This window comes from Epinephelus lanceolatus, chromosome 18 (assembly GCF_041903045.1).
Source record: "Epinephelus lanceolatus isolate andai-2023 chromosome 18, ASM4190304v1, whole genome shotgun sequence".
Lineage (NCBI taxonomy): Eukaryota > Metazoa > Chordata > Actinopteri > Perciformes > Serranidae > Epinephelus > Epinephelus lanceolatus.
Genome location: NC_135751.1, coordinates 40,690,023 through 40,717,801, shown reverse-complemented (window position 1 = coordinate 40,717,801; position 27,779 = coordinate 40,690,023). Strand labels below are relative to the sequence as shown.

Here is a 27,779-nt window from a genome sequence, read left to right as displayed (position 1 = left end):
TCAAGTTTCACGTTCATTTAAACTGTCTTTTATTCCCTCAGTTTTAACATACCACAGTGTTTTTATCAGTTGTTGTTTTCATGTCTCGTCTGTTTCAATCACTGACATGTAAAGCACTTTGTAACTCTGTTTTATAAATAAAGATAATATAAAGGATTATAACACGACCTAACCAATCGAGGCAGCGGTAGATCAGCAACTCCCGTGTTCTGTGAGGCAAATTACTGTTTTTGTCAATGGAGTCTGGTGATGTAAAGGTTTTAGTTCCCCTGTTGGCAAGTGCTGTCTAAAATATTCTCAATATAGCGTACGCTTAAACTGATTTTTTAGGTAGCTAAACATATTTTGCTGCTGCCGTCGTGCACAGCAGTACGTTGCTTAGCGTCTGTGTCAGTACTCCACACTGGGGGCGTGCCAATTGCCATCTGCTGTAGATATTACACTGACTGTGAATAAATACCTTGTACACTTCAAAACATCTGAACGATCCCTTTAATGTCCATTACATATCGGGCTGATGTATTTGTTAGGTGCATTACTAACTTTTTAGATTTATAACTTTCTAGATTTCTAAATTTGGGGCCTGTAAAACTAAATCAATGATCTTCATTTAATTATAAATAATTGTAGAGTCTTAGGGACTGTTTAGTTTTAACAAGGTGTTAATGAAGTTATTTGTCGACCACAGACCTGCGCTACTAACATTCAGTCAAAAAGTACGAAATCTTTTATCGTTGTTTTTGTTTTGTAAGGGAAAGTGGTTGCTCCATTAGGGTTGCAGCGGTATGAGATTTTCACGGTACGACAACCGTCTCAGAAAATATCGCGGTATCACAGAATTTATATTATTAACAGTCAGAATGACCATTTAAATAATGAAAATGTAAGGATTATTTTTGGTTGAACAAACGTTTTATTACTTTAATTAAAACTTGGAACCACTTTGTTATCGTAAGTTTGTTTAAGAAGTCAAAAAATAACTAAAATAAAGTTAAGATTCTTTGTTTTCCAGTATCCTAGATACAGTACACGGTATGATAACCGTCAACTTTTATATTATGATATACCTTGAAACCGATATATCGCCGCAACCCTAATCTCAGTGTTGAACAGAATTCCTCCAGCAGATCTGGAGTCAGTCTGGCAGTGAGAACGTGACGACAGTTTATTACAACTCATCAGAAATGGAAGAAGAAGAAGAGTAGAAAGCGTGTGGCTGGCAGCTGCATAAATAAGTCATCATATATCATACAGAGACATGTAATAGCAGTACTGATCATCATCATCCTCATATATCATAGTAACAATGCCGTGGCAGGAATAAAACTTGCAGTGAACGTGTGGCAGTCAGGGACAAACCCAAAGTTTGGAGTGTGTGTCTCTGTCAGTGTGTGTTTCTATGCCCTTGTTGGAGTGTGTGTTTCGGGGACATCAGCGGTTGTACATTCACGGTGAGAGGTTAGGAGGTGCTGTCCTTCAGGGGTCATCTGTAGGTGTGTGTGTGGGTCAGCGTGGTTGGAGTTGAAGGTCGTGGCAGGATGATGGGTTTTCTTCTAGAGAAGGATGCACTTCCCTTTCTCCACCCACGGGTTGTTCTTCATCAGCTCCGGGTTCAGGAAGGGGTCCTCTGGGACGCCGTCCTCTATCCACTTTACCAAACTTTGTGGGGAGACAGAGACATTTTTCAGATTCCAGAGGAAGTTTATTACCACAATCAATCCTCCGTCCCTCTTTGTCCATACAAGGCAAGAAATACAGGGAGAAGCTCAGCAACCAGGAGTAACTAATTACATTTACTCCTGCAGCTGAAGCTCTCTGTGTACTGTTGGAGGAAGTTTTCATTTACTTAAGTCCTTTTATTTCACTGAACTTTAAAGCAGCTGAAATCATATGAGCCATTCCCAACACACTGTACATCAGTGACAAAGACATGAGTTATATGACTTTCTTTTTCCACTGAAGGATTGTTCAGTATTTTGTGAGGTTCACTGATTCACTTTGGACGAGAAGATCAAAACCACTCTTATGTTTGTACGACACATACGAAGCTACCACACAGATAGCTAGCTTAGCTCGACTAGGTGCAGTAACCTGTAGTCCAAAATAAAACCCCACGTAGAACTACAACATGTTGTATTTACACTTTGGGTTTTGTGCATGGTAATTAAGCCCAGTTTCCAACAAACACTTTCAGTACAGCACCTTTGGGACCAACAGAAACTCTTCAGACAGTGTTTCCACCACAGACAGTCCTCTTAAATGTGGGCGGGGTTGTTGTCACTCACTGCTCCGTCCAGCACTCACTGTATTTCCTCCTTTATCAGTCTGCACCTGGTTTATCGTCCACAGAACGAGGCTGCACGCCCACATTTTCAGAACAAAATAGAACAGGCTGCAGTGAGAGTCTCTCTCCATGGGATATTTAAAAATAGCAGCTTTGTGCTTTTAGTCCTTCTCAGGCAAGCTCAGGGGTTTAGTGTTGCTGTAGCCCACAGGAAGTGAGGATTAGAATATATGACCTTCACATAATCCGCTCCAAATTAATCTATATTTTTAAAGTCATTACTAAAAGTGTGTGTCATATAAAAACTAAAGTGATGGTCAAAGTTGTCACAGTGAAATTTAAGGTGTGCTGATGGATTCACGTCATCAACTCATGCATTGAGCAACATTACAAGTTAACGTTCCACCTTAAAAGTTGCCGGCAGTCGGCCCAGTGAATGAAGTTATTTTTTCTCAGACTCCAGCTGCTGTGAGAGGCAGCAAAACATCCTTTCATTTTATAGTCACAGTTTACTAATAAAACTCTCCACAGTATGAACAGTGGTTACATGAGCCTCAAAACCAGACACAACTCAGCCCTGAGCAGAGTGACCGTCCTCTACTGACCAATCAGACTGAGCTGAACCGTACTAATAAAGACCCGTCTCAATTAGAGGCCTGGTCTGGTTGCCAAGCAGTTAATTGAGGATGGAAACAGAGGGTTCGACAGGGACGCCATCAGCCGGTTTGGGTCGAGCTCAGACCGCTGCTACGTTTCTCTAAAACAGTTTTGTGTCGCCGTGAATCTTTGGTCTGAACTGGGCTTTAGACAGATGCTGCTTTGTAATTTTCACCATCTTAGTTTACTGTTACACTATTTTGGTGTGTCACAGATAAACATTTCAATTAACATCATGTGTTTACCTCCTTTTTTACTCCTGTCATTAAACCATTAGGATGTAGGTCTGTGAAGATACAACATTATGTGGCAGCAGCCCAAGTACGGAGATTATGACTCAGTCATTTCAGCAGTATTTGTCTCATGTTTGCTAACATTAGCTACCTGTCATACCAGACCACGTAAGGCTGGAGCTCATATTAGTAAAGGTTTGTTTTATTGTTTCAGGACTTTAACTTCTCAGTTGTAAAAGGAAGAATATGTTGTTTATTCCTCAGAGGTTACACAGTCTCACTTTAAATCCAGTTAATTATCTGTAACTGAGCTTTACTGGAGGAAAACAAAGCCCTCCCTCCGTCACTGCATCGTCGTTATAGTCACAGTATTTTCATGCAGGGTTTCACAGCACTGACCCCGAACACTTCTGTACTCTACGTTAAAAGCAGACAGTCCCGTCTGGCGGTGCTGATGAAGCCTCAGATGAAGTGTTTCTTCTGATTGGCCCTTAATCGACTGGCGCTGCAGTGAGCGCACGAGACACATAAAGAGACTGCTGAACAGGACTTAATGATGGCTGCGGCTTTGCTTAATGATTCGATGTGCACCGCGGCTGTGACAATAGCCTTCAAGGCAGCATTAGTTAATGAAGTCACATCACTGTTTTATTGTTGTGGTGGAGTGACTAATGCCGTCACATCCAAAGTCTTTGTGTTTATTCAATCATCGGACTTATTACAATGAACAACAGCAGAGTCTGCGGCCTTCTGCGAGCAGCGTTTATTATACTGGTGTTTAACTGAATAACCCTCTGAGTTACCTTGGAAACAGCAGTGGGTTAAACATCCTCAACTCAATGTCCACTTACTTATTCAGGAGCTTTCAAGCAGATCACACAGCCTATTTTTGGCGGATAGAGTCGGATCAGTGGTCATTGAACTGTGATTTAAGTTGCTAAATGTGATGCTGACCCAATCACCTGAATCCATGTTCATATTTTAGGTTTCTGCAAACCATGGATACGATACATTTCGGGTGCCGTTTGTAAAGTGGCTCATGCTGAAAATAACATTAACATTTTGCCACATTTAGCTTCAAACAATGTATAAAAAAGTGTGAAATATAATAAATAGTTAAATCTAAATATTAAATGCGGCACCTAAATGTTAAATGTTAAATCTAAATATTAAATCTAAATCTAAATATTAAATCTAAATCTAAATCTTAATGTTAAATCTAAATCTAAATGTTAAATGTTAAATCTAAATCTTAATGTTAAATGTTAAATTTTAAATCTAAATATTAAATCTAAATCTAAATGTTAAATGTTAAATGTTAAATCTAAATCTAAATCTTAATGTTAAATCTAAATGCTAAATCTAAATCTAAATGTTCTGGGTGAAACTAAATATTTAGCTAATATGCAAATTCACACTGCCGGTCACCAGAAGTACCAAAATAAAAGCTCGAGATGGTCAGACTGTGTTTATAGAATCAAATAAGGAATTAAAACCAACTTATCGGGGGAAATGGACACTTGAACATACATTAGCGTGATAATAACTACCTAAAATAACAAGAAACATGTTTGGAGAAATTTTATTTCACGTGTACTTTGAGTTGTTAGTGTCCCTTCGGAGGGAATCGCCTTGTTGTTTACAAATACTTCCAAGTAGAAAACCAGCAGAGTTTAGCTACATACAGTACAGGCCAAAAGTTTGGACACACCTTCTCATTCAATGCGTTTTCTTTATTTTCATGACTATTTACATTGTAGATTCTCACTGAAGGCATCAAAACTATGAATGAACACGTGTGGAGTTATGTACTTAACAAAAAAAGGTGAAATAACTGAAAACATGTTTTATATTCTAGTTTCTTCAAAATAGCCACCCTTTGCTCTGATTACTGCTTTGCACACTCTTGGCATTCTCTCCATGAGCTTCAAGAGGTAGTCACCTGAAATGGTTTTCCAACAGTCTTGAAGGAGTTCCCAGAGGTGTTTAGCACTTGTTGGCCCCCAGCTCACCCCAAACCATCTCGATTGGGTTCAGGTCCGGTGACTGTGGAGGCCAGGTCATCTGCCGCAGCACTCCATCACTCTCCTTCTTGGTCAAATAGCCCTTACACAGCCTGGAGGTGTGTTTGGGGTCATTGTCCTGTTGAAAAATAAATGATCGTCCAACTAAACGCAAACCGGATGGGATGGCATGTTGCTGCAGGATGCTGTGGTAGCCATGCTGGTTCAGTGTGCCTTCAATTTTGAATAAATCCCCAACAGTGTCACCAGCAAAACACCCCCACACCATCACACCTCCTCCTCCATGCTTCACAGTGGGAACCAGGCATGTGGAATCCATCCGTTCACCTTTTCTGCGTCTCACAAAGACACGGCGGTTGGAACCAAAGATCTCAAATTTGGACTCATCAGACCAAAGCACAGATTTCCACTGGTCTAATGTCCATTCCTTGTGTTTCTTGGCCCAAACAAATCTCTTCTGCTTGTTGCCTCTCCTTAGCAGTGGTTTCCTAGCAGCTATTTGACCATGAAGGCCTGATTGGCGCAGTCTCCTCTTAACAGTTGTTCTAGAGATGGGTCTGCTGCTAGAACTCTGTGTGGCATTCATCTGGTCTCTGATCTGAGCTGCTGTTAACTTGCCATTTCTGAGGCTGGTGACTCGGATGAACTTATCCTCAGAAGCAGAGGTGACTCTTGGTCTTCCTTTCCTGGGTCGGTCCTCATGTGTGCCAGTTTCGTTGTAGCGCTTGATGGTTTTTGCGACTCCACTTGGGGACACATTTAAAGTTTTTGCAATTTTCCGGACTGACTGACCTTCATTTCTTAAAGTAATGATGGCCACTCGTTTTTCTTTAGTTAGCTGATTGGTTCTTGCCATAATATGAATTTTAACAGTTGTCCAATAAGGCTGTCGGCTGTGTATTAACCTGACTTCTGCACAACACAACTGATGGTCCCAACCCCATTGATAAAGCAAGAAATTCCACTAATTAACCCTGATAAGGCACACCTGTGAAGTGGAAACCATTTCAGGTGACTACCTCTTGAAGCTCATGGAGAGAATGCCAAGAGTGTGCAAAGCAGTAATCAGAGCAAAGGGTGGCTATTTTGAAGAAACTAGAATATAAAACATGTTTTCAGTTATTTCACCTTTTTTTGTTAAGTACATAACTCCACATGTGTTCATTCATAGTTTTGATGCCTTCAGTGAGAATCTACAATGTAAATAGTCATGAAAATAAAGAAAACGCATTGAATGAGAAGGTGTGTCCAAACTTTTGGCCTGTACTGTATATATATGAATATCTCACATTCTTCACGTCACTATATCACCGTTTAGACTAATCTGATGTTTATAAAGTCTATAAACACAATGATTGAACAAACATTACTATTTATGTGTGCACGTTTTGTAAATAATAACAGCAGCTAACTGCTACCATGGTGGACAACTTTACAGCTCTGTACATTTGGTCCGTCCAAAAAGTCACGGCTCTGGATGTAGATTTCTCCATGTTGTTACCGGCTTCTTCTTTCATTCGTTCGTAAATTCAAGCGCTGTCTGAATGTAGCGTTGGGTTATCCAGAGCAGCGCACTCTCACTGTGCGTTCACACCAAACGCGATGGACACGATGAATGCCACAAGTTTCCATTCAAAATCAATGTAAATGACGCGATGACACGCGATGTCGCTTCGGGCGACGCGTTTCAGGCAATGAGAGCGACGCGATGAAGCGATGACGCGTTCATCGCCTCGTCGCGTGTGTCGCTTGAAGTTGAAAAATTTGAACTTTTCAAGTGACATCGCGTGACGCTGTGCCGCGACATCCAATCAGCGGGCCAACAGGTCCTCAAACTGGGCCAGCATCAGCCTGAAGTACGGCTGGAAACGACCGTCATCCAGACGCAGCTCTTGCAGGAGGTGATGATATTCACCCAGCTGTGTGCGTTTCTGGAGGATATTGTGAACCCAGACACGACGGTGTTTGGGTCTCTGATCCAAATCAGATGTCCACAACAGAGCAGCTACGGTAGTTAACTCAGCCATGGTTGACGAGAAAATAGCGGGAGGTAAAGAAAATTGCGGGAGGAGGTTTGCGTCATCGCGATTGAAGCGATGATCAAAAAGGTGACATTTGTGATCAAGCGACGCTATACTCGCGTTACGGGCGATGACATCGCGTCCATCGCATTTGGTGTGAACGCACAGTAAGAGTGGCAGAGCGCACTCTGGACACTGTCTGTGGAGACGGAGCAGCAGAGCGCCGAGCGGAGTGAATGTGTGATTAACTCAACCGTTGGTTCATTCATGTAGAAATATAACGCTGCGTTTCTTCCACCAACAGGGCTCTCATTTTAGTGTAGAGCGTCAGACTGAATTTACCAACGCACCATGTCAGGTCACTCACTCTCCGGGACCGCCAGTGTTACTTGAATAAGTAAACACTGACCAACGGGACCAGACTGGCCGACCCGTATGCTCTCACCCAGTGGATGGATGATGTCACAGGAAGCCAATCTTACAAAGGAGGACCACACTTTGTTTTGCTATGGAAGCTAACGTTAGCTAATGTGCTAAAAAGTTAGCGTTGCAGAGAAATCCAATATTCCTCTTAATCCCTCCCCAGTTTCTGATGAGGTGGACATGATAACCCTTAATACACATAACCTTATTCATCCCTACAACAGGAAATACTTTTTCCCTAACCTGATATGAAGTGTGCGCTGCACATGTGAGCATTTTTGATGATGGCCTCCGTCCAGTCCTTTGGTCTTATCACATTTAACCATAGTTGTCTTTGTTTTTGTTTGCTGGTTTTGAGCCATGACTCCTTCTATTCTGGCTCCCAATAACACAACAAGACAAACACATTTTAACACTCCTATGGAGCCTACAGCCCTGTGGGGGAGAGGCAGCTGCACCTCCAGGTAATAAGATGAAAGGGTCTTCAGTAATATTTATTTTTACAATACTATACACAAGTCTATTCAACAAACACGGATCGTTTATCGGGAACATTGAAATTTTGAAGGACGGAAACTTAACAACAGATATCTTGTTTCTCTGTTCCTTCTGGACCGAGCCAGGCTAACTGTATCCAGTCTTTGTGCTAAGCTATGCAAACTGCCGCCGGCTGTGGCTTCATATTTAATGTACAGACATGAGAGTGGTTTTCACCTTCTCAGCTACTTCTGGGCAAAAAGCTTTGCAGAAAAATCCTGTCCTGTACTTCTGATATTCAGCTACAGACTCTGTGATATGATGAGTAATATCTAAATTTCTGCACACTTTGAAACTGTGAACTATCACAGATTTTATGTACTCGGCGTATTTAGTAAAACCAAAGCTATTTTATTTCAGAGCTACTCATCACAGTTGGTTTTTGGGAGGTGAACTCAGTGCAGGTGCTTGTACTCACTCAGTCACTGTTTTGGAGGACTTCTCTCGTTTGAAGGCCAGCTGGTACTTGAGGCTCTCCACCTCCTTCTTCATCTGGGGCAGGTCCATCTCATCCATGGCTGCAGCTTGATGTAGGGCTTTTCTACCTGTGCACAGCGGGGGAGAGGGAGGCCAGAGTTAATTTATACAGTACATTATACTGTTAAATAGCAGTCAGACACACTCCATACAACCGTGCCCTGCAGCAAGAACACAAACGAAGTACATCTGATTTATAACCACTGCTTAACGATTCCACCTGCAGGAGGGGAGAACAGAGGCCATTAAATGTTAGGGTACAAACAAGTGCTGCCAAACCCGGTAGACTCACTCAGCACCACAGGATATATTCAGCTGGCTTGTTTCGTGTCCTTGGGGCTGCATGTTCCCACTTTAGGAAAAGTTCATCAGCTTTAATGAATAAAAGTCCCTTAAAACAGCAAGCAGTGTGCCAGGTGAGTGCTTCCAATGGACTGTATAAAATAATGGACGTAGCCACCGTGACACCACCTATTGGTTTGTGGACTCCTGTTTTGGCACCTTACGTCTGGCATTTTTGCTGGCACCATCTTGGATTTTTGGAGCCAGAAGTGACCATTTTTGAACGAGAGGGTGGAGCTAACCCTAACACTAGCTGCTAGCTTGGTTAGCACATATAATTTCGAGCTTTGTTAACTGTGACAATGCTAATGCTAATTTTTGCTTTCAAAAACAAACATCCAGCTCCTCAAGGGTCTTTAAAGACAACTGCCACTTAACAAAGATTTTTTAGCTGACTAAAACATTTCAATTAGCTTTCCAGATCTAAAGACACACTGAAATAGCAACAGCTACGGCTACGTCTGTACTGTTAATCTGGGGTTACACCATGGATACATTATTGTCGCAGTGGTAGTGACTTGATGGCAACCAAACGTGACCATATTATGACAAAAGGGGGGAGAATAAATCAATTTGTGCAAGTGAATTACATGTAAAGTCAATGTAAGGCCAAGATTAGATGCAAATTCCTGCTGAGGGATGCAATGCTAATCATGCAAAATATGCGAATTAAGTGACGTGAATGACGCAAGTAGCACAAATTTGTGTCATACCCTTATTCGCGAGAGTTGAAAAATCTAAACTTCAGCAACCACTTCATGCCACGATCGTAAATCAGCATTGAAATATAAGATAGAGGACGTACTGGCCAATTTTATCCATTAATTCAGCAATTTCATGTGTATGATGCGAGTCAACACAAAATATTCTCGTGTCCAAACTTGCGCGAGTAACGTGACGTGAAAATCTGCATCGCATTTGGTGTGAACACAACATTTGGCTTAGCTCCACTCTCTTGCTGTAATATGGTCACATCTGGCTCCAAAAGTCCAAGATGCGCCGTGACCAAAATGCCAAACTCAAGGCTTCAAAACAGGAAACCAATTGATATGTGATAAAAAACTTGAAAATCAAATTTGATGGAATTTAATGGAAACTTTAATTATGTTTGCAGCCAACATGACCGCAGTTCAACAGCTCATGAATTCTACGCAAAGTTAGGTTCTCATCTTCTGTTTCCATTTGCATTGACTGCAGGTTAAAGTAGAGCTCAGTACCTGAAGGGAGGGAAAAGAAAAAAGCTTTTCTATTTGGCTCAGAAAGAAGAGACAGGACAGCCTGTACTTGTGCTGCGTCCCATTTCTTCCAATTTGCCCTCAAATCCTCCCCCGTTGTGTTGCATGAGCCTCTAAAATGTAGTGGTGTCCCAACACAAAACTTCACTCAGTGGGATGAGTGCTTTCCCCCCCCCCCACCCCCCACTACAACAAGGGCTATCTGAGGCCAACAGACGGAACAGTGGGAGACTGTAATGCAACTTAAAGCTGGATGTCATCCTCCATTACAGTGACTCCTAACCAGGGGTACATGTACCCAGGGGTGGGAATCACCACAGGCCCCACAATGCGATATTATCACGACACCTGAGTCACGATACATCCTCTGATAGGCTCCAGCCCCTCCAAGACCCCCAACAGGATAAGCGGTTATGGAAAATGAATGAATAAATAAATGTATGTATATGACAACACCACTTCTTGGATCTTTTAAAGATTAAATTTTCCACTAAAATCTTGTGCTAAGCTCTTAAAACTAACTGTATATGAAATATCTGATGCTGCATAATCAGATCAGGACTCCTTCTACACAACCTGTACTGAGTGATGCATCAGTAATATGCACTTTAACAGGTCATATCCATTTCACCTGCACTGTGTGTCAGTGAGAGGAAAAGCGATTAGCCAAAGACAGGATCCATCCAGTGGAGACATACTGTCGTGTGTTTTATCACATCATAGTGTATCAGCTGTAACTGAAGTTAAAGAGTGTGTAGGATGTTTGTCAGTGTGCTGATTACAGAATAAATATAGCTCGATAAGACTACTGTCCTTGTCCCAGTATACAAGCACGGGAGGGGAATCCATTTATTGAGCCAAGTATGTGCGACTCCTCTAGCCTGGAAATCCAGACCCAAATCTAGAAAGATTTAGGGTCTGGCTATGAGTAATGCAAATTGCCCAACTCGAGGGGCGGCACCGAGCATGCATTTGAAAATATCACTGCATGCAAAAGATTAGACTCTTGCCGTATCCAGTCGGCAAAACAGCAAAAACATCCTTCTTGCAAAGGAAAGATTCGAGCGCCGTCTTCTGTTCCTCTTTTAGAGAAAAAGCCAACTCGTTCATTGTAGCGGCCAAAGCCGTTTCAAACAACTCGTGTTCATCCGTAGCCATCTTGCAATGTTTACTGACTGATTCCGAACTTTGTCGTCACAGCGCTGTCGTTATCTGTTTAGCTCGCCTCTGGCCCGCCTATATCAGATACACCGATGTGATTGGTGCAGCTCGGCTCCAATGGCATGGGTAATGAGCATCATTACTGATTGCCAGAGTGACTCGCTGAGCAAATTCAAATTGTGCTCTCGCGAGAACTCTGGATTTCCAGGGTACGACTCCTCTACGATAGGTGGAGATATGCCCCCTTTCAGCTTGTTAGTATTGGACCTTTTTCCTGTTGACCTATTACATCACAGACCAAACAATGGACAAACAAGTTAGCTACGGTTAGCTAGCAGCTAACTGCTACCATGGTGGACAACTTTACAGCTCTGTACATTTGGTCCGTCCAAAAAGTCACGGTTCTGGATGTAGATTTCTCCATGTTGTTACCGGCTTCTTCTTCTCTTACACATTTAATGCTATTGGACTTCCGGGTCAAAGCCTGGGGCGGAAACTGTGGAGCATGCTCAGAGCGCCTCGGCCAGTTTGGGTCTGATTGACTGTATACATGCAGGATACATGATCTGGGTGTGTTAGTCCCACTGTGACACATTCACTGCAGGACCATTTCACTCACACTGACATGTTTACAGGGGTTTTAAAATTCCGGTTTTAGTCGGACTGACAGAGCAAATCCATTTTCTCTGATGTCATGTAAATGTAGTCACCAGAGAGAGAAAGACACATGTAACCAGGTCAAAGTCACCGTCAGCTACAGCGAACTGCAGGACTTAGGACTTTGCATAACCTACAGAGACACATAGCTGGTTGTGAAGGGTTAAAGTGATGGAGAAGCTTTTGTAAAATGTATCTTGGTTCAGTTTGTGTCTCTCTCAGGATCAGATTTAATATATATTTATATATGATTAACTGAAATGTGTAACTTGCTCCAGGAAAGAAAGCCAAACATACCAGTGGTCAACTCCCTACAGCAACACTGTCTTCAATCTCTTCTGCTGCATCTTTCTCTTTGTCTCTTCCTCCCTCCCTCACTCGCTCTCACTGCCCTCCCACGCTCTGTGTCCACTACACTCTCTCCACAATACTCTTCCCCTCTTGTGTGCGCACTCGTGTCTGTGTACCCTCGAGTGTGTGCGCGCCCGTGTGAGTCACTTGAGGATTTGGGTGAGCCGAGCGCTTGTCTGGTCTGCACTCAGGATCGATCTCACTGAGGTGCTTCAGCGCTGAAACAACAGTGGTATTTTTAGAGGGCATTAAATAATACTTGATATTATGCAATTGTCCTTTATGACAGTTTAGTGAGTGAGGCAGGGCAGGAAATAGCAGCTAATAACACCTACTTCACCACATGGTCGGGATGCTAATGAACTCCATGAACCATAATAATACAAAAGGCATTTGTGGTAGTTTTATTGAAACAGCTCTGATACTCTCAACTCCTGCTTCAACCCAAATGGAGTGTAGGTGCAGCAGTGGTTGGGAAATTAAACAGTAAAATGTTCCATATGATTCAAAATGGATATTTAAAGACTGCTGGAAAGATCATCTTTTCATAAACCTGGTCTGTCTCTGCAGCAGAGAGACTCAGATACTTTTGAAACTGGTGCAACATGATGACAGAAAATGGACGGCTGGTAACAATTTTGTCTTACAGTTAAACTGAAGGCTGAAGTATGTCTCTGAAAACATTTTAGGTGAGAAATCTGCAACACAGAAACAGAATCTTGAATTATTTTCGATCAGCACTGCTTAACTTTGCCGTTTCATCAGATTATGGTTGGAGTTTGAGAGAGAGAGAGAGAGAGACAGAGAGAGAGAGAGAGGGGTGGGCGGGTCTGTCTCTTGATTTACCTCTGTACTCTTTGTGTCTGTGGTGGCGGCACAGCTGGTGGGCAAAATGAAAATGCATTAGCACAGCCTGTAGTTTGAGTAAAGGTGTAGACACACCAAACCGACATCAAAGAACTAGCAGCGACGAAAGCCAACTGTTGCGTCGTCTATGTCGCCTCACGTCGCCCTGTGTCAGTTGCATTTGAACACACTTCACGGACTACATCCGACGGCCAAGTAGCACGTACGTTCTGCGCCTGCATGAGAGAGAGCGGAGTGACAGAGTGGTACATCCTGTCAGCCGAGGGGTTTCCTATCTGTGCAGCCGAGCACTGCAGCACCTCCACGGACTATTACATCCAGACGGTCCCGGTGTTTCCTCCTCAGGCTCCACTTCACTCAGCTGCCCGATAAACCCACTGCTTCTTCCCACTTTAACCTGAATAACAAACCAGGGCTCGGTGCTCCGGTTGGATCCAAACGGAGAGCCGGGGCTAGATCAGAGACTAGCGGAGGCTAACTGGCTGTGCTTCCCTCCGGACATGCTGCGGCTAACGCTCCGCTAGCCGCTCCCAGCTAGCTCCGGTTTGTTATTCAGGTTAAAGTGTGAAGAAGCAGCGGGTCTGTGGGGCAGCTGAGTGAAGTGGAGCCTGAGGAGGAAGCACCGGTTAGCCCCGGTTTCACTACAGGCAGATTCACTCACTACAGGGGCAAGGAAATAAAACCTGAACAGCCAATCAGAGTGATCTCTCTCACCGACAAGCTCCGCCGCCGATTCAACATGCTCAATCGGCCGAAAAGCCGCCGACGCCAAAGTGTCAACGGTGCGGGACACACCGCAAAAACTAGGGCGACAGACGCTCACCAACGGCCCGACTTTGGTCGACGGCCGACCATCGGCTTGGTGTGTCAGGACCTTTAGAGTCCAGGAGAGCCAGCGAAACCTCACCAGATGAGGTGAGGAGGGATATCTATAGGCACTGGTTAGATGGAGGGCAGTTTACCACAGTTCATTTACACAAACTACCCACAATGCTTTGATACAGAGCTGGTTGAAATTTGGCAAAGTGTCCCTTTAAAGAAAAACAGCTTGTAGGATCAGGATTCCTTTAGTGATCATTGTTCAGGACGTTTCTACCACGAGCCGAATTATCCACAGAGGTCTCTTCCTCTCCAAAACAAACAGACCAGGTGATTTAAAGCGGTAAAAACACTGAATTAAGCAGTTTCTGATGCTGTTTGGCATGTCGAAAATGGGAGGCTTGTCCAGCACCTGCTAATGTTTGCCCAGATTTTTTCTCTAATAATGTAAGATCCAAATGTTCAGGAGGTTTCTACCAAAATATTGATTTAAACTGCATAGCTTATTATTAGAACTTCTTGGTCCCACATGACAATAATTATTACGTCATAAAAGTGATTCAAAGGGAGCGACAAATAAAGGTTGGAGCTAGGTTTGTGTGTATCTGTGAGTCCTTTTGTTTGAGGAAAACACCAGGTGCAATATTACATGACAAAGTGTGTGTGTCTTACCAATATTAGACAGACAGAGAGAGGCAGAGCGATGGTTCCTGGCTGAGATCAGGTTTCAGCAGCATCCTCCAGAGACGACAGGAAGATTGAATGCTTTTCCTCTTTCTAACTCTATCACTCACCATCTCCTTCATCCCTGTTTCCCCCTCTTCTTCTATTTGTCTGCTCCCTCCATCTGTTTCCCAGCATCCACCTCCTTTCCTGTCTCATTTTCTCGCTTCTTCTCAGCCAGTGTCTCTGTTTGTCTCTTTCATTTTTTTCTTTCGCTAATTCATCTCATTCTCGCCCTCTTTTTTCCTCCACTCTTTCACTGCCTCAGTCTGCGTCGCTATCTGTCTGAAAGAGGGATGTGCCAGGCTTCAGGGTGGACGGGCCTGATGAGGGAAAGGTGGTGTGTGATGGTACACTGTGTGCAGCTAAAAATCACTGCATAATGACAGGAAAGGCTTCAAAAACTGTCTGGATATGAATTTAAAATTACGTAACTGCAACTTTAGCCTCAGTCTTTTAGCACATACGTGTTCGCAGCCACCAAGTGCACACTTAAAAAGGAAATAGTTTTTACTTTAACTTGTAATCATGACGTAAATGTTGATTGCACAGTTAATAGTGCTGCAGGGAGGACTTTTTCGGCACCGGGGACCAACCCAGAAGTTAAAAAAGGTTTACAAGACAATTTACACAAATGCTGTCAATGCAATCACCAAAAATAAAAAGCTAACGTCATGCTATAAACAAACTACACCACGGTTACATGACTTAACAACAAGGCTGTGTCGTGTTTGGTGTGATGACGATCTGTCGTCATTTAGCTGCTTGTTAGCAATCGCTTTTTTAAATACACATAAAAGCTTCAAAATTCACGAGTGGGGTCTTTACTGATGTATTTTATGTCGAAGAGCGAAACGTTAAAAGACCTTACTGAGGCATTTAATCAAAAGCCCATTCCAAAAACTCACTGACTTCAAGACGAGGGAGCTGGAGGTGCAAAAATGCTATCTCCACATTTTAGCACTCATTCCTGCACCCACTCTGTGGCCATAGAATAATGACATCATTGGCGTTTATTGGTTCCCTATAAGCCTCACTTTCACTGGGTACAATCTCCTGAGAAAATGAACGCTGGATTTTAGGTGCAAAGGAAGTGCGTCGACCATTGTGCATCTAAAACAGGAAGATGTAGCACTTGTGTTTTCCCTGTTAGCTATCTGTAGCTATACCCAGTTACCAAAGAGTATCAGTGTAAGTCCTTTGCAGTTACTGTTTCCATACTGTTTACTCTAAAGGAAACTGAAAGTGATCCGGTTGTCTTTGGGACAACAGCGCCAACAATAATACCACTTGGAAATGCTGGTTAGGGGAATGTTGAAAAGTTTTGTTTCCACTTTGAGACCTCTTTAAAGGGTTCTCGTTTTAAAATATGTCGACTTCAAACATCAAAAAGTCACCTGGACGCAGTGTTTTCAACCCACACCTGAAGCTAACGTTAGCTTAATTAGCTAGCTATAACTGATACACTCTGGCAACAGCAGTTGTCATTTCAGCTGCCAAAATTTAGGGTCACCAGCCTGAAGTGACAAGCCTCCTTTACCTCTGACTGAAATCAGGAACCTAATGTTTCAAAATTTACTACGAATTTTGAAGGGTAAATCTGCCACCCTTGTTGTTTATAGGGCCAAAGTCATGACATCACGCCCGGGTTAGCCTCTGTTCCATTAGCTTCTGTAACTCAGTGCAATCTGTCATTTAGCTTCTGATTCATGTTCCTGAGGTTTACTTTCCATTTTTTCAGACAAATCCGTTAATAGAAACTGAAAGCTTCATGATTTTATATTTACTTTGCAAACATGGAACAATCAGCCTGGAAGTGCATGTAGGCCGACTTATCTAAAGTCATTTTTCACTTTCTAGCTGTCATCGCTGCGATCTAAAAACTCCCCAGACAGGAGGGCATGTGACACCCAGACAAGATGGCTGCCAAAAGGAAGATAGCAGCAGACCACAAACAAAAAAAGAAGGTATTTTTAACAATTCATGGAGTTCAACGAATCAGGAATTTTTAACGTCACATTGAATAATTTCCAGCCGTGTTTCTTGGACAAAACCGTATATATTTAACAACATGTCAAACCATTTCCAGCTGTCGTCTTTGCCAGAATGACAGGTTTTTTAATGTCACATAGAGACATCACCAGTCGTGCATGTTGCGACAAAGCCAGGTATTTTTTTTATCAAAACATCAGGACCATTCCACCTGTGTTTGTTGCCATAAAACTGGGTATTTTTAACAATACGCCAGGACATGTCCAGCCATGTTTGCTGTGACAAAACAGGATATTTTTTAACAATACATCGCAACATTTAACGCCGTGTGTGTTGGGACAACACAGAGTATTTTTTACCATTACATTGGGACATTGCCAGCCGTGTTTGTTGTGACAAAACCAGGTAGTTTTTAACAACACGTCGAGAGCAATCTACCCATGTTTGCTGCGACAAACCTGGATATATTTGAATGCCGTATCGTGACATTTCCAGCCGTGTTTGTTGTGACAAAATGGGGTATTTTTTAACAACACGTCTGGACCATTACGCCCATGTTTGTTTCAACAAAACCGGGTATATTGTACCGACACCTTGGGATATTTTTTTACTGATTTTTTAACAAGAGATTGGGACACTTCCAGCTGTTATTGTTGCAACAAAACAGGGTATTTTTTAACAAGAGATCCAGACATTTCCAGCTGTGTTTGTTGTGTCAAAACCCAATATTTTAAAGCACATACATGATGTTTTCCTAACCCAAACCAAGTTGGTTTTGTGCTTCAAGCTAACCACACATCAACCACAGCATTGCCACAACATAAAATTGAAATTGAAATTAAAGTTGGAGTGTATCTGCTACAAAAGAAACAAAAAAATTTAACATACGAAACTTACAATTGTTACATTTCCATGATTTGCAGAAACATACAATATCAACATTTGCTCTGGCAGTTGGGTTGGTCGTCCTCTTTGTCCTCTCACTCATCTGCCTGCCTGTTTCCATTATATTCTCCCCATTCTCTCCATCATTTACCTTTACCATTGTCCTGTCTCTCTCTGCTTCTCAAATTACTCTGCCTCATATACCCCATACAAACTCATGTACATAAGTCTGTTTATCTTCTGCATCTCAGCTACCAGCTCATTAACACCTGAGCAAACTTCAAGCCTCAGACACCATGCAGTGTAACCATTTAACTAATAAAAATCTAAATCATAGGAGTATCACCGTGTGGCTCACTGCTGTCTGTCTCTGTGAGGGTTATATCAAAAATATTAGTCATGACAGGTTTCCCCTGCTTCTCACTGTCTTCCTGTCATTGCTCCCTGATATCTGTTTTCCATCTGTCTCCTGCTGTCTTCCACAGATGCCTCCTCACTAAGTGCTGCCTGTCCATTTTCACAAACAGTTAATCCACGGCTCGGCACATTATCAGTCTCTCTTTGTTTCCCAGCCAGGAGTTCATGTTGTCACTGATGAAAACCCTCAGAAATAACACTTTCCTCCTCAACCAGCAGTCACATTTAAAGGCACTCATGTCGTTTATTAAAACACAGATTTATATCGCTGACAGATTTACTGTGATCCTTTGATAAAACAACTGTACACCGATCTAATAAACCCTCGTCTGCTCACTGTCACACGGACGACATCGGCTTCCTCAAAGGTTCTCTTACAGTACTGAAGAGGATAAACATGACAAACTGGTTTTTCCACCGTCTGCCATCGGGAGAAACTCTAAAAGCTTCTTGTTCACACAGGATGTGTACCGGCTTTGGACTTCCATGTTGATGCGTTCTCTGGACACGTGTAGACTTTATAGACATACACAGTGGAAATATACTGTGAGAGGTCTTAATAATAATGGACACTGAACGCAGGACTACAGCCTGGCTAGCAGCCCTGTGAGGCTGTACGTCACAGCGCGGTACTTTGAACTTCATGCTAACATCAGCATGCTAATATGCTCACAATGACAATGTTAGCATGCTGATGTGTAGCAGGTATAATTTTACCATTTTACCTCCAGCTAAAGGTAAACACAGACGTTCATTTCTCCTTTCCGTTATGTTGTCAGATAATTATACTAACAATCCGAGCCTATCTGTGTGAAAAAAATGCACTTTTAGTGGACGTATTTTGACGTTGTTTGACGCTGTCTGAGTGCCCTATTATTTAATATAGCGGGCGCTCACGGGCTGCAGGCAGGTCAGCCCTAGCTTCATACTGGAGACATGTCACATATTGAACATCCTGTCACTCATTTAGACAAAAGTAGATCAGAAAATAGGGCCCAGGTTGAAAAAACATTAGTTCCCCTTTACCATGCTTTGCTGCCACTGAGTAAACTACCAAATTTATCAAATGGATCCTGCTGGTTACACCCACATCTGTGTTTTTATCTCCCAGAATAGGCCGCTAATAGTTTTAGCATCTTCCATTCACTTACATGAAACAGTTAGCATTAGCTTTTCTATGCCAAACTTTTGAGCTCATCATGAACTGGGTTACCCCAGCAGTCTGTAAGTTAATATTTCATTTGGTATTTGACAAGTTGGGTGTAAAAATATGTTGTTTCAGTGGGCATGAATGTCTGTGCAGAGGTTCATGATGATCCATCCAGTCGTTGTTGAGATATTTCAGTCTGGACCGAGGTGGTGGACTGTCTAAATGACAAAGCGACTGTCGACATTTCCATCCCTGGAGTCACGCTGCTAGTACGGCAAAAAGAGATTGAATGTTCTTCATCTGCTGCCCTGGATCAGAGTGTTCTGTGTGATATATTTTCCTCAACAGAGCTGCTGAATCACTGTAGAAATAAACCTGTAATCAGTTTACACATAATCTGTCTGAAGCAGGCGTTCACACTGGAACAACATCACCCTGTGGTTTGCATACAGTTATTAAACAGTCTTCATGGCAATGGTCTCATTTTTACAGTCTTTATAATTAATATGACAATAATTAATTGATGTAAATTTGCTCCATTAGAAGTCAAAGGTAACTGATGTCTCTAACTTTCAGTATCAGTGTGTGTGTGTGTGGGTGTGTGTGCAGTGGTTACTGCAGCAGATGTAAGTCTAAACTGGGACACTTTGCCATGAAGGGAGGTCAGGTTTTCCTTACGATTATACTCCGCCATTATGGAAGATGAAGAACAAGTTAATTACTTTTGCTTTATTAAAAACTATTCTTTGAGATCTTATAATCAAACTTTTTCTTCTTCTCTGTTTGAAAAAGCAATCTGGGCCAAATCCAGTTCCTCCAGTGTGTTTTGTCGAAGGTAATTAAAAAGATACTTTAATGTTTTTCAACCAGCTTTGTATCACAACAGTGTGGGCAGTATGTGTAAATGAACTGTGTTAAACTTCCCTCCATTTTACGAGGCTTTCACACCGCCACGTGGTAACTCGCTATCTCCAGTTATTTTAGTGAAGGGAAGGCTGCAGAGGGGAAGTGGTTACGAACACAGTGGTGGGCGTATCAAGCTGTTGCCACCAGGGCTGCCCCTTTATAGTCAACCAAACGTTAGTCGACCAGAAATTAGTTGGCAAGATTTCATTGGCTGCTTAGTCACAACAACAAAAAATAAATAAATAAAAAAAGTGAAACTCTATTAGGAGCTGCACCTTGTCAAAATAAATCCAAACCTATATGACTGGACCATGTGTGACTTTAATTTGAAAGGACAGACACAGGAAGTGTCCTCGTCAGGTTAATCTCCAGGGCTGGTACCTGCGGTTATTCCACAGGCTAGTTAATAACATGTCGGGCAGGAAATCCAAAGTGTGGGATCATTTTGAGAAGGTGAAGGACGAACCCAAGGTGATATGTAAACTCATCTTCATTGGTCGACTACAAACATGACGTATCATCTGAAACATGGAAGTAGCTACATGCCCATTAGCCCACAGCGTCATTAACAGGCGGCTCGCTCAGTGTGTGACGTGCACTTGGAGATAAAATATAGGCCTATATTAATGAAGGTTCATTAGTACGGTTTGTATTTCTCTGTAATGTAGCACAGTGTTAACAATGTTACTGATACTATTCTTTCTCACACCTTCAACTCAAACCACCAAAATATATCATTTAATCATTACATTCATATCAGAAACATGCAGGAGACTAGTCCACTGATGGACCCTGATGAGGACTGCTGGTCCACTAGGAAAATTCTTATTGAGGGGGGCAGCCCAAGTTGCCACACAGGTTAACGTGCAATCTCTGGCGGTTGCCATTTGTCTTTACCCGACCAGATAGCAAGCATGTAGCCTGCTAAGACCACCCTGACGTGAGCTTGATATTCTGTTTCGCTGTCTCTCAGTGCTGCCACGAACACTTTCCAGAATTAAAATCCAGTCGTGGCCAGTCAGGGACTGGGTTGCAGTTGATGGTGTAAAATGCAGGTTTGCAGAACAGTACTGGCAGCTCCCGAAGCAACAAGCATTAACGCTGACATCAGTAAACACTGCAATAAGTGAAGTTCTTGCAGAAATAGAGAAGAAGAAGAACATGTATGCACTCGCAGTTTCTTGGAGGAAAAGACCTTTTCACCGTTCTTCCAACTGGATTTGGCAAAAGCTTTATTTATCAATTGGCTCCATTGATGATAAAGATTTCCCTGGTGTTTTGTTATGCCGATTGGCTGAAGGAGTTTGTCTGTCAAGGCGGATACTTCACTGAACTCACTGAAAGTGTTTAGGACGGCACTGAGTCCAGACTGATACAGAGATCAAAACAGAAAGTTGAGATTACGTCATCAGGATAGTCTCATCAGGCTATCGAGCATCGTGGCAACAGAAAAAAGACAAGCTGAAGATGATGTTGGTGGCCTGCGATAACATTTCCACCAAACTTCAGACGGTGGATTGTCCACATCGGTAGAAATCTTTTGTAATTTCAGTAATTTGAGCTGTCTTGCTACAGCATGCAGCTACAAGTCTCCAGTGTGCTCACTCTGTGGGCCTCATACTGCAGGAGATCCAGGCAATTTCTTAACTCGGAAATAGAGCTTTCTAAGCTTCATGCGCCACTGAGCAACTTTCATAGGAATTTGAAAATGCATTTCCTGTGGAAAATGCGTGTGGATGCTGAATGCTGAAATGAATTCAAAACCATGGCCAAAAATGCAGAAATGGTAGTAATAGTAGATGTAGTTCTGGTAATATTATTAGTTGTAGTCCTTAGTAGTCGTTAGCCTGGTTCCAGACCATAGACCCCACCCACTCAACTGAGCAGGCTTGCATCTCTGGTCTGGCATACTGCAATGAATTTGCGATTTATCTCGTCAAAACAATGGAAGGACCAATGAACGCCTGGGGTGGGGGCGGGTCTAGCGATTAGCTAATCAGCGCCACGCTAATGGCGACCGCTACAGATCCTACAGACCACATTAACGATGCTATCGAGGTATTTCGCCACTACTCGTGTTAATGGAGGACCAAATTAAGAAAGCTGCTAACCTGGATTTAACGGCGATGCACGATGACGGAGACTTTAAACGGGCAATGCTCGCTTGTTTTCGGCACCCCCGAGGCATGGATACTAATGACGTCAGATTCTGGGTGAGTCGTTGATCTCTACTGATTGGTTAGGGAAAAATCAAATTCCCTCCCCCTTGTAAATCGCCTTCAATGGAGGCGATGTCAGACTGAAGGTTCTGGGAGCTTCAGTCTGACACTCAGGCTAAGTAGTCATAGTAGAAGAATTAGTCGTGGCACAAGTAGTGGCAGAAGTTGTGTTAGAATAGTAGTTGTAGTTGTAATCCTTATTTTTTACAACCATTAAAAGTAGAAAAAAATTGAATAGGGACATAAATGTCCTTAAAGAGCTGAACATTTTGACGTTTGAATGGTTCCTGTAGCTGAAAGTATGTGCGGTGGTTAAATGCACAAGCATCCACACTAATAAACAGGGGTCTCCTTACGCTGTATCCACATCAAACAATAAAACTGAGCAGTGCTGATCAAATATAAACCAAGATTCTGTTACTGCGTTGCCTGTTTCTCACCTCAGAAGTTTTCAGAAACATATTTTAACTTTAACTGTTTTACTGTTGTTCGAAACTGGTAGTTGCCAGCTGATATTGTTTCCTGGGGAAAAACAGCCAAGCTCGCATCACATCACCCACCAGCAGGAGCTTTTATTGGTGCGAGGTGGTGCACCTACAAATACCAGAATGCATTCTGGTATTTGTAGGTTTTCTACTTCTTGAGCTAAAGCGATGCCACAGTTCCTTTTCTCTGTTTGGTCACGTAGCACCAGTTTAAAAAGTACTTGCATCTTTCTTCTGCACAGACAGCCCCGTTTTATGAAGCGACCATCTGCCAGCAGTAAAACACTTCTTAAATAACTCACCGGGCCTCGAAATGTGTTGTTCAGTCTGTTGTGTGTGTGTGTGTGTGCTGATTTTTAATGACATGTTTGGGTGGGGGTGTGGTGGGGACAGTGGGGTGGTTGTTTTAGGGTGGGGGTATGTAGGTTGCGTGGTGATTTGGGTCAAAAGCATCCAGAGATTAACCTCTAACCCCCCTCGTCTCTTCATGCACTAATATCCTGCATGTGTGTGTCAGTGGAGCAGGTGGCACTTTGAGGTGAGCTGCTACCAAAGCTTAATGTGTTGAATCGCTCTGTCGGGCTCCGTGATCTACGATGATGGCAGCGATAGCAGCTTGAAGGAGAAACCAAAGGTGAAAGGGACATTACACAAAAAAGTGAGCGAGGGAAGGAAGTGAAGAATGGCAGAGAAGGAGAGACGCGAGGCGAAGAGACAGATGAAGGGAAACTGAGTGAGAGTGCCTCTATAGCTGCTGCATTGTAAATAGAGACTAAAAATAGAAAGGAACAGGCAGAGCTCCTCTGACCAGCTGAGAGTGGAGACTAAGAAAGAAGGAAGAGGCTCCTTGCTGTTAAACTGACGAGGAGATACTGCCGAGGATAATAAATGCCAGACGCTGACAGACGATGTTTGAGCTTTTACAACCAGACGATCTGTTCGGCACTTCAATGAGCTGTGTGGTGACTGGGACCAGTCCAGCTGATATCACACCAGCTCAGCTCTGCCGACACGGGGAAACGTCCAGTCGATCAGATCTGATCAATACAGGCCTGAACTGGATGGAATGATTTAGTGCGTGTCAGGTTTAGCTGGTTTGTTTCTGTCCCACTGTTCACACACTCTCTAATCTGGGTGTGTTTGGCCCCCAGAGACTCAGAGCCAGGGGGCGGGGCCAGAGCGGTGGCATGGGCCGCCCCTGGAATGTGATTGGCTATTACTGGTGCCTACTCTACAAGAGCCAGAGGGTGATTGGTAGGTAGCTGGCAGCTAACTGGTATCATGGATGGATTACTGAACCTCTGTATGAAGTGAATGTGACTTTGACTGATTATTTCATACTGGAAACTCCATCAAATGACTACAAAGAGACACAAAACAACTACAAAGAGATGCAAAAATGCTACAAAGAGAAAAACAACAAAGAGACACAATACAACCCCAAAATGACTAAAAATAGATGCACCACGAAGAGTAGCAATATGACAACAGAGGAACAGAAAATGACCACATGTACACGCTAAACAAAAGAGACTACAAAGACACAAATAACGACCACAAAGAGACGCAAAACAGCTACAGAGACAGAAAACAACCAAAAGGAGATGCAGCTTTATTACAAAGGGATGCAACATGACCATTAAGAGAGAGAAAACCACGACAAAAAGACAGAGTGCGACCAAAGAGACACACAAAAAAACTACAAAGAGATGCAAAATGAGTACAAAGATGCAAAACGACCACAAAGAGATGCAGTATAGCTACTGAGTGATTGAAAATGACCACAAGTACACACTAAAAGACCACAGAGACAGAAAACGACTCCAAAGACACTGAAAATGAGCACAAAGATGCAAAGTGACTACTAAGAGACAGAAAATGACCACAAAAAGAAATAACCATGAAGAGACACAAAACTGCTACAAAGAGACAGAAAATAACCACAAAGAGATGCAGTACGACTACAAAGTAATGGAAAATGACCACAAGTACACGCTGCACGTAGAGAAATGCAAAATGACTACAAAGAGGCAGAAAGCAACAACAGTGAGACACAAAACAACTTCAAAAATAAGTAAAATGGTCACAAAGATGCAAAACGACCACTAAAAGAAATGACCAAAAAAACACTGCAAAACAACCACAAAGAGATGCAAAACAACCACAAAGAGACCCAATATGGCTACCAAGCGATGGAAAATGACCACAAGTACACGCTGAACCACGATACAGAGACAGACGACTACAAAAAGAGAGAGATGTAAAATGACTATAAAGAGACACAAAGCAACAACAGAGATGCAAAATGACTACAAAAAAATGCGAAATGGTCACAAAGACCCAAAACGACCACAAAAATAAACTGCCACAAAGAGACGCAAAACTGCTACAAAGAGATGGAAAAAAAACACAAGGAGATGCAAAATGACCACAAAGAGATGCAGTACAACTACCAAGCGATGGAAAATGACCACAAGTACATGCTACAGGACTACATAGAGACAGAAATAGACCACAAAGAGATGCAAAATGACTACAAAGACACAAAAAGTGACCACAAAGAGATGCAAAGTGACTACAAAGAGACGGAAAGCAACAACAGTGAGACACAAAACAACTTCAAAAATAAGTAAAATGGTCACAAAGATGCAAAGCGACCACTAAAAGAAATGACCAAAACAACACTGCAAAGCAACCACAAAGAGATGCAATACAGCTACCAAGCGATGGAAAATGACCACAAGTACACGCTGAACCACGATACAGAGACAGACGACGACTACAAAGAGACAGAAAATGAGCACAAGGGATGCAAAGTGACTACAAAGAGACACAAAGCAACAACAGAGATGCAAACAAAAAGATATAAAATGGTCACAAAGACCAAAAACGACCACAAAAATAAACTGCCACAAAGAGACGCAAAACTGCTACAAAGAGATGGGAAACAACCACAAGCAGATGCAAAATGACCACAAGTACATGCTACAGGACTACATAGAGACAGAAAATGACCACGAAGAAATGCAAAATGACTACAAAGAGACGGAAAGCGACGACAGAGAGACACAAAAAGATGTAAAACGGTTACAAAGAGATGGAACACAGCCACAAGGACACCCAATGACTACAAAGACACAGGAAGCGACCTCAAAGAGATGCGAAGTGACTACAAAGAGGCAGAAAGCAACAACAGTGAGACACAAAACAACTTCAAAAATAAGTAAAATGGTCACAAAGACGCAAAGCGACCACAAAAAGAAATGACCAAACAACACTGCAAAACAACCACAAAGAGACGCAATACAGCTACCAAGTGATGGAAAATGACCACAAGTACACACTGAACCATGATACAGAGACAGACAACTACTACAAAGACACAGAAAATGATGACAAATTGATGTAAAATGACTAAAGAGACAGAAAACAAAGACAAGGAGATGCAAAATGACCACAAAGAGAAGGAAAGCGACAGCAGAGAGACACACAAAAAGATGTAAAACGTTTACAAAGAGATGGAGAACAGCTACAAAGACACAGAAAATGACTACAAAGACACGGAAAGCAACGACAGAGAGATGCAAAACGACCACAAAGAGACGCAAAACTGCTGCAAAGAGATGGCAAACAACCACAAGGAGACACAAACAACTAAAAGAACAACACAACCATTTTGTGTTTTTCATCTCTGTCAGTGTGTGTGTCCTGCTCCTATAAAGACAGGGCTGTTGTTGTCGCCTCATAATCTGTTGACGCTCTTTGGAGCTACAAATATCACCTATTTAACGATATCATTTCATGTTTGAATATCTCACATTGTTTCTTTGGCATTTATGTATCACACTAAATGACCAGAGTCTAAACACATTTTAATTTCACAAATGTTCCCCCTTCTTTAAAACAGTTTGGCCCCCAGATTCAGAAGTTTCTACAGCCGCCCCTGCTCAGAGACACAAGTATAACACCGAGCATCTTCAGTCTTTAAAACAGGGTCAGCTGATGCAGGAGGAACAGAGAGGCAGAGGAGGAGGAAGCGCAGAGGAGAAATATGAAGTTTTATGTAATAATCGTGGGATCCATATGGCCCAGTATGAGGTGTGTGTGTGTGTGTGTGTGTGTGCGCGTTGGGAGGCTGGAGGCGGACTGCAGAGTGTCAAACTGTCCGTGCAGATTGTTGCACTTTGGAAAGTACATTTACAATAATCAGCTGATGTCATAAACGCGAGTACAGTCTAAATTATTATTCATGCATATTATCTGAAATTCATTTGGCGCCAGCCTGGTGTGTTTATTGCTGTGTGATTACTGCTGCAGACTGACAGGCCTGCACACACAACATTGCAGTGTGTCGGCACCGTGTGAATGACTGTAATTGTATAATGTGGCTCAAAGACACAGTCGCATCTCTTACCTCACTGATGCGCCGGTGGAGGCTGTTGCTCTTTCCAAGTCTGACCGGTGCAGTTAAACCGGAGGGGGGTGTAGAGAAGACAGCGGAACCGACACACGGACACAGGCTTTTATTTCCCAGCTGTAAAATAAATATGAGCAGACTTAATGTCTGGACACTTTGCGTGTGTCGGGGAGGCGGTGCGCACTCTCGGTATCCACGGGAAGAGATGAAGGATAAAATCCGCAGTCTCCGGAGTCAAACAGACGATGACGAGCGGTCTGAGGCTGTCTGCTGTGCCGGTGGAGGCTCTCTGTGGCCGGTAGTCTGCCCGGTAGTCCGGTTTGTGGCTGCAGATGCCCGAGAATGAGGAAGGAAGGGACAAGTTAACGAGCTGGTCCGGTGCGCGCTCCGCCGTTCACTGCCTGCTGCTCTGCTGGGAGCCTCCTCCTATATGAGCCCGTGCGTGTGCGCGTGACACAGAGAAAGAGAGAGAGAGAGTGTGTGTGTGTGTGTTCCCC

General features: G+C 42.8%; 1 protein-coding gene across 1 annotated transcript; it reads right to left on the bottom strand.

The window, feature by feature from the left end:
* Positions 1–932: 932 nt before the first annotated feature.
* gng13b (guanine nucleotide binding protein (G protein), gamma 13b) lies at positions 933–27,779 on the bottom strand. Its single transcript, XM_033644090.2, has 3 exons — positions 27,280–27,779; positions 8,598–8,724; positions 933–1,659 (listed from the first exon to the last, which is right to left on the bottom strand). Exons 2-3 carry the CDS (start codon positions 8,693–8,695, stop codon positions 1,554–1,556), a joined length of 204 nt encoding a protein of 67 aa, XP_033499981.1. The 5' UTR covers positions 8,696–8,724; positions 27,280–27,779; the 3' UTR covers positions 933–1,553.

Coding starts and splice junctions, on each gene's coding strand:
- gng13b (XM_033644090.2), bottom strand. CDS start 8,695: ATGGATGAGATGGACCTGCCCCAGATGAAGAAGGAGGTGGAGAGCCTC. Junction 1,660..8,597: donor TCCTCCAAAACAGTGACTGA/GTGAGTACAAGC, acceptor CTCCCCACAAAG/TTTGGTAAAGTGGATAGAGG.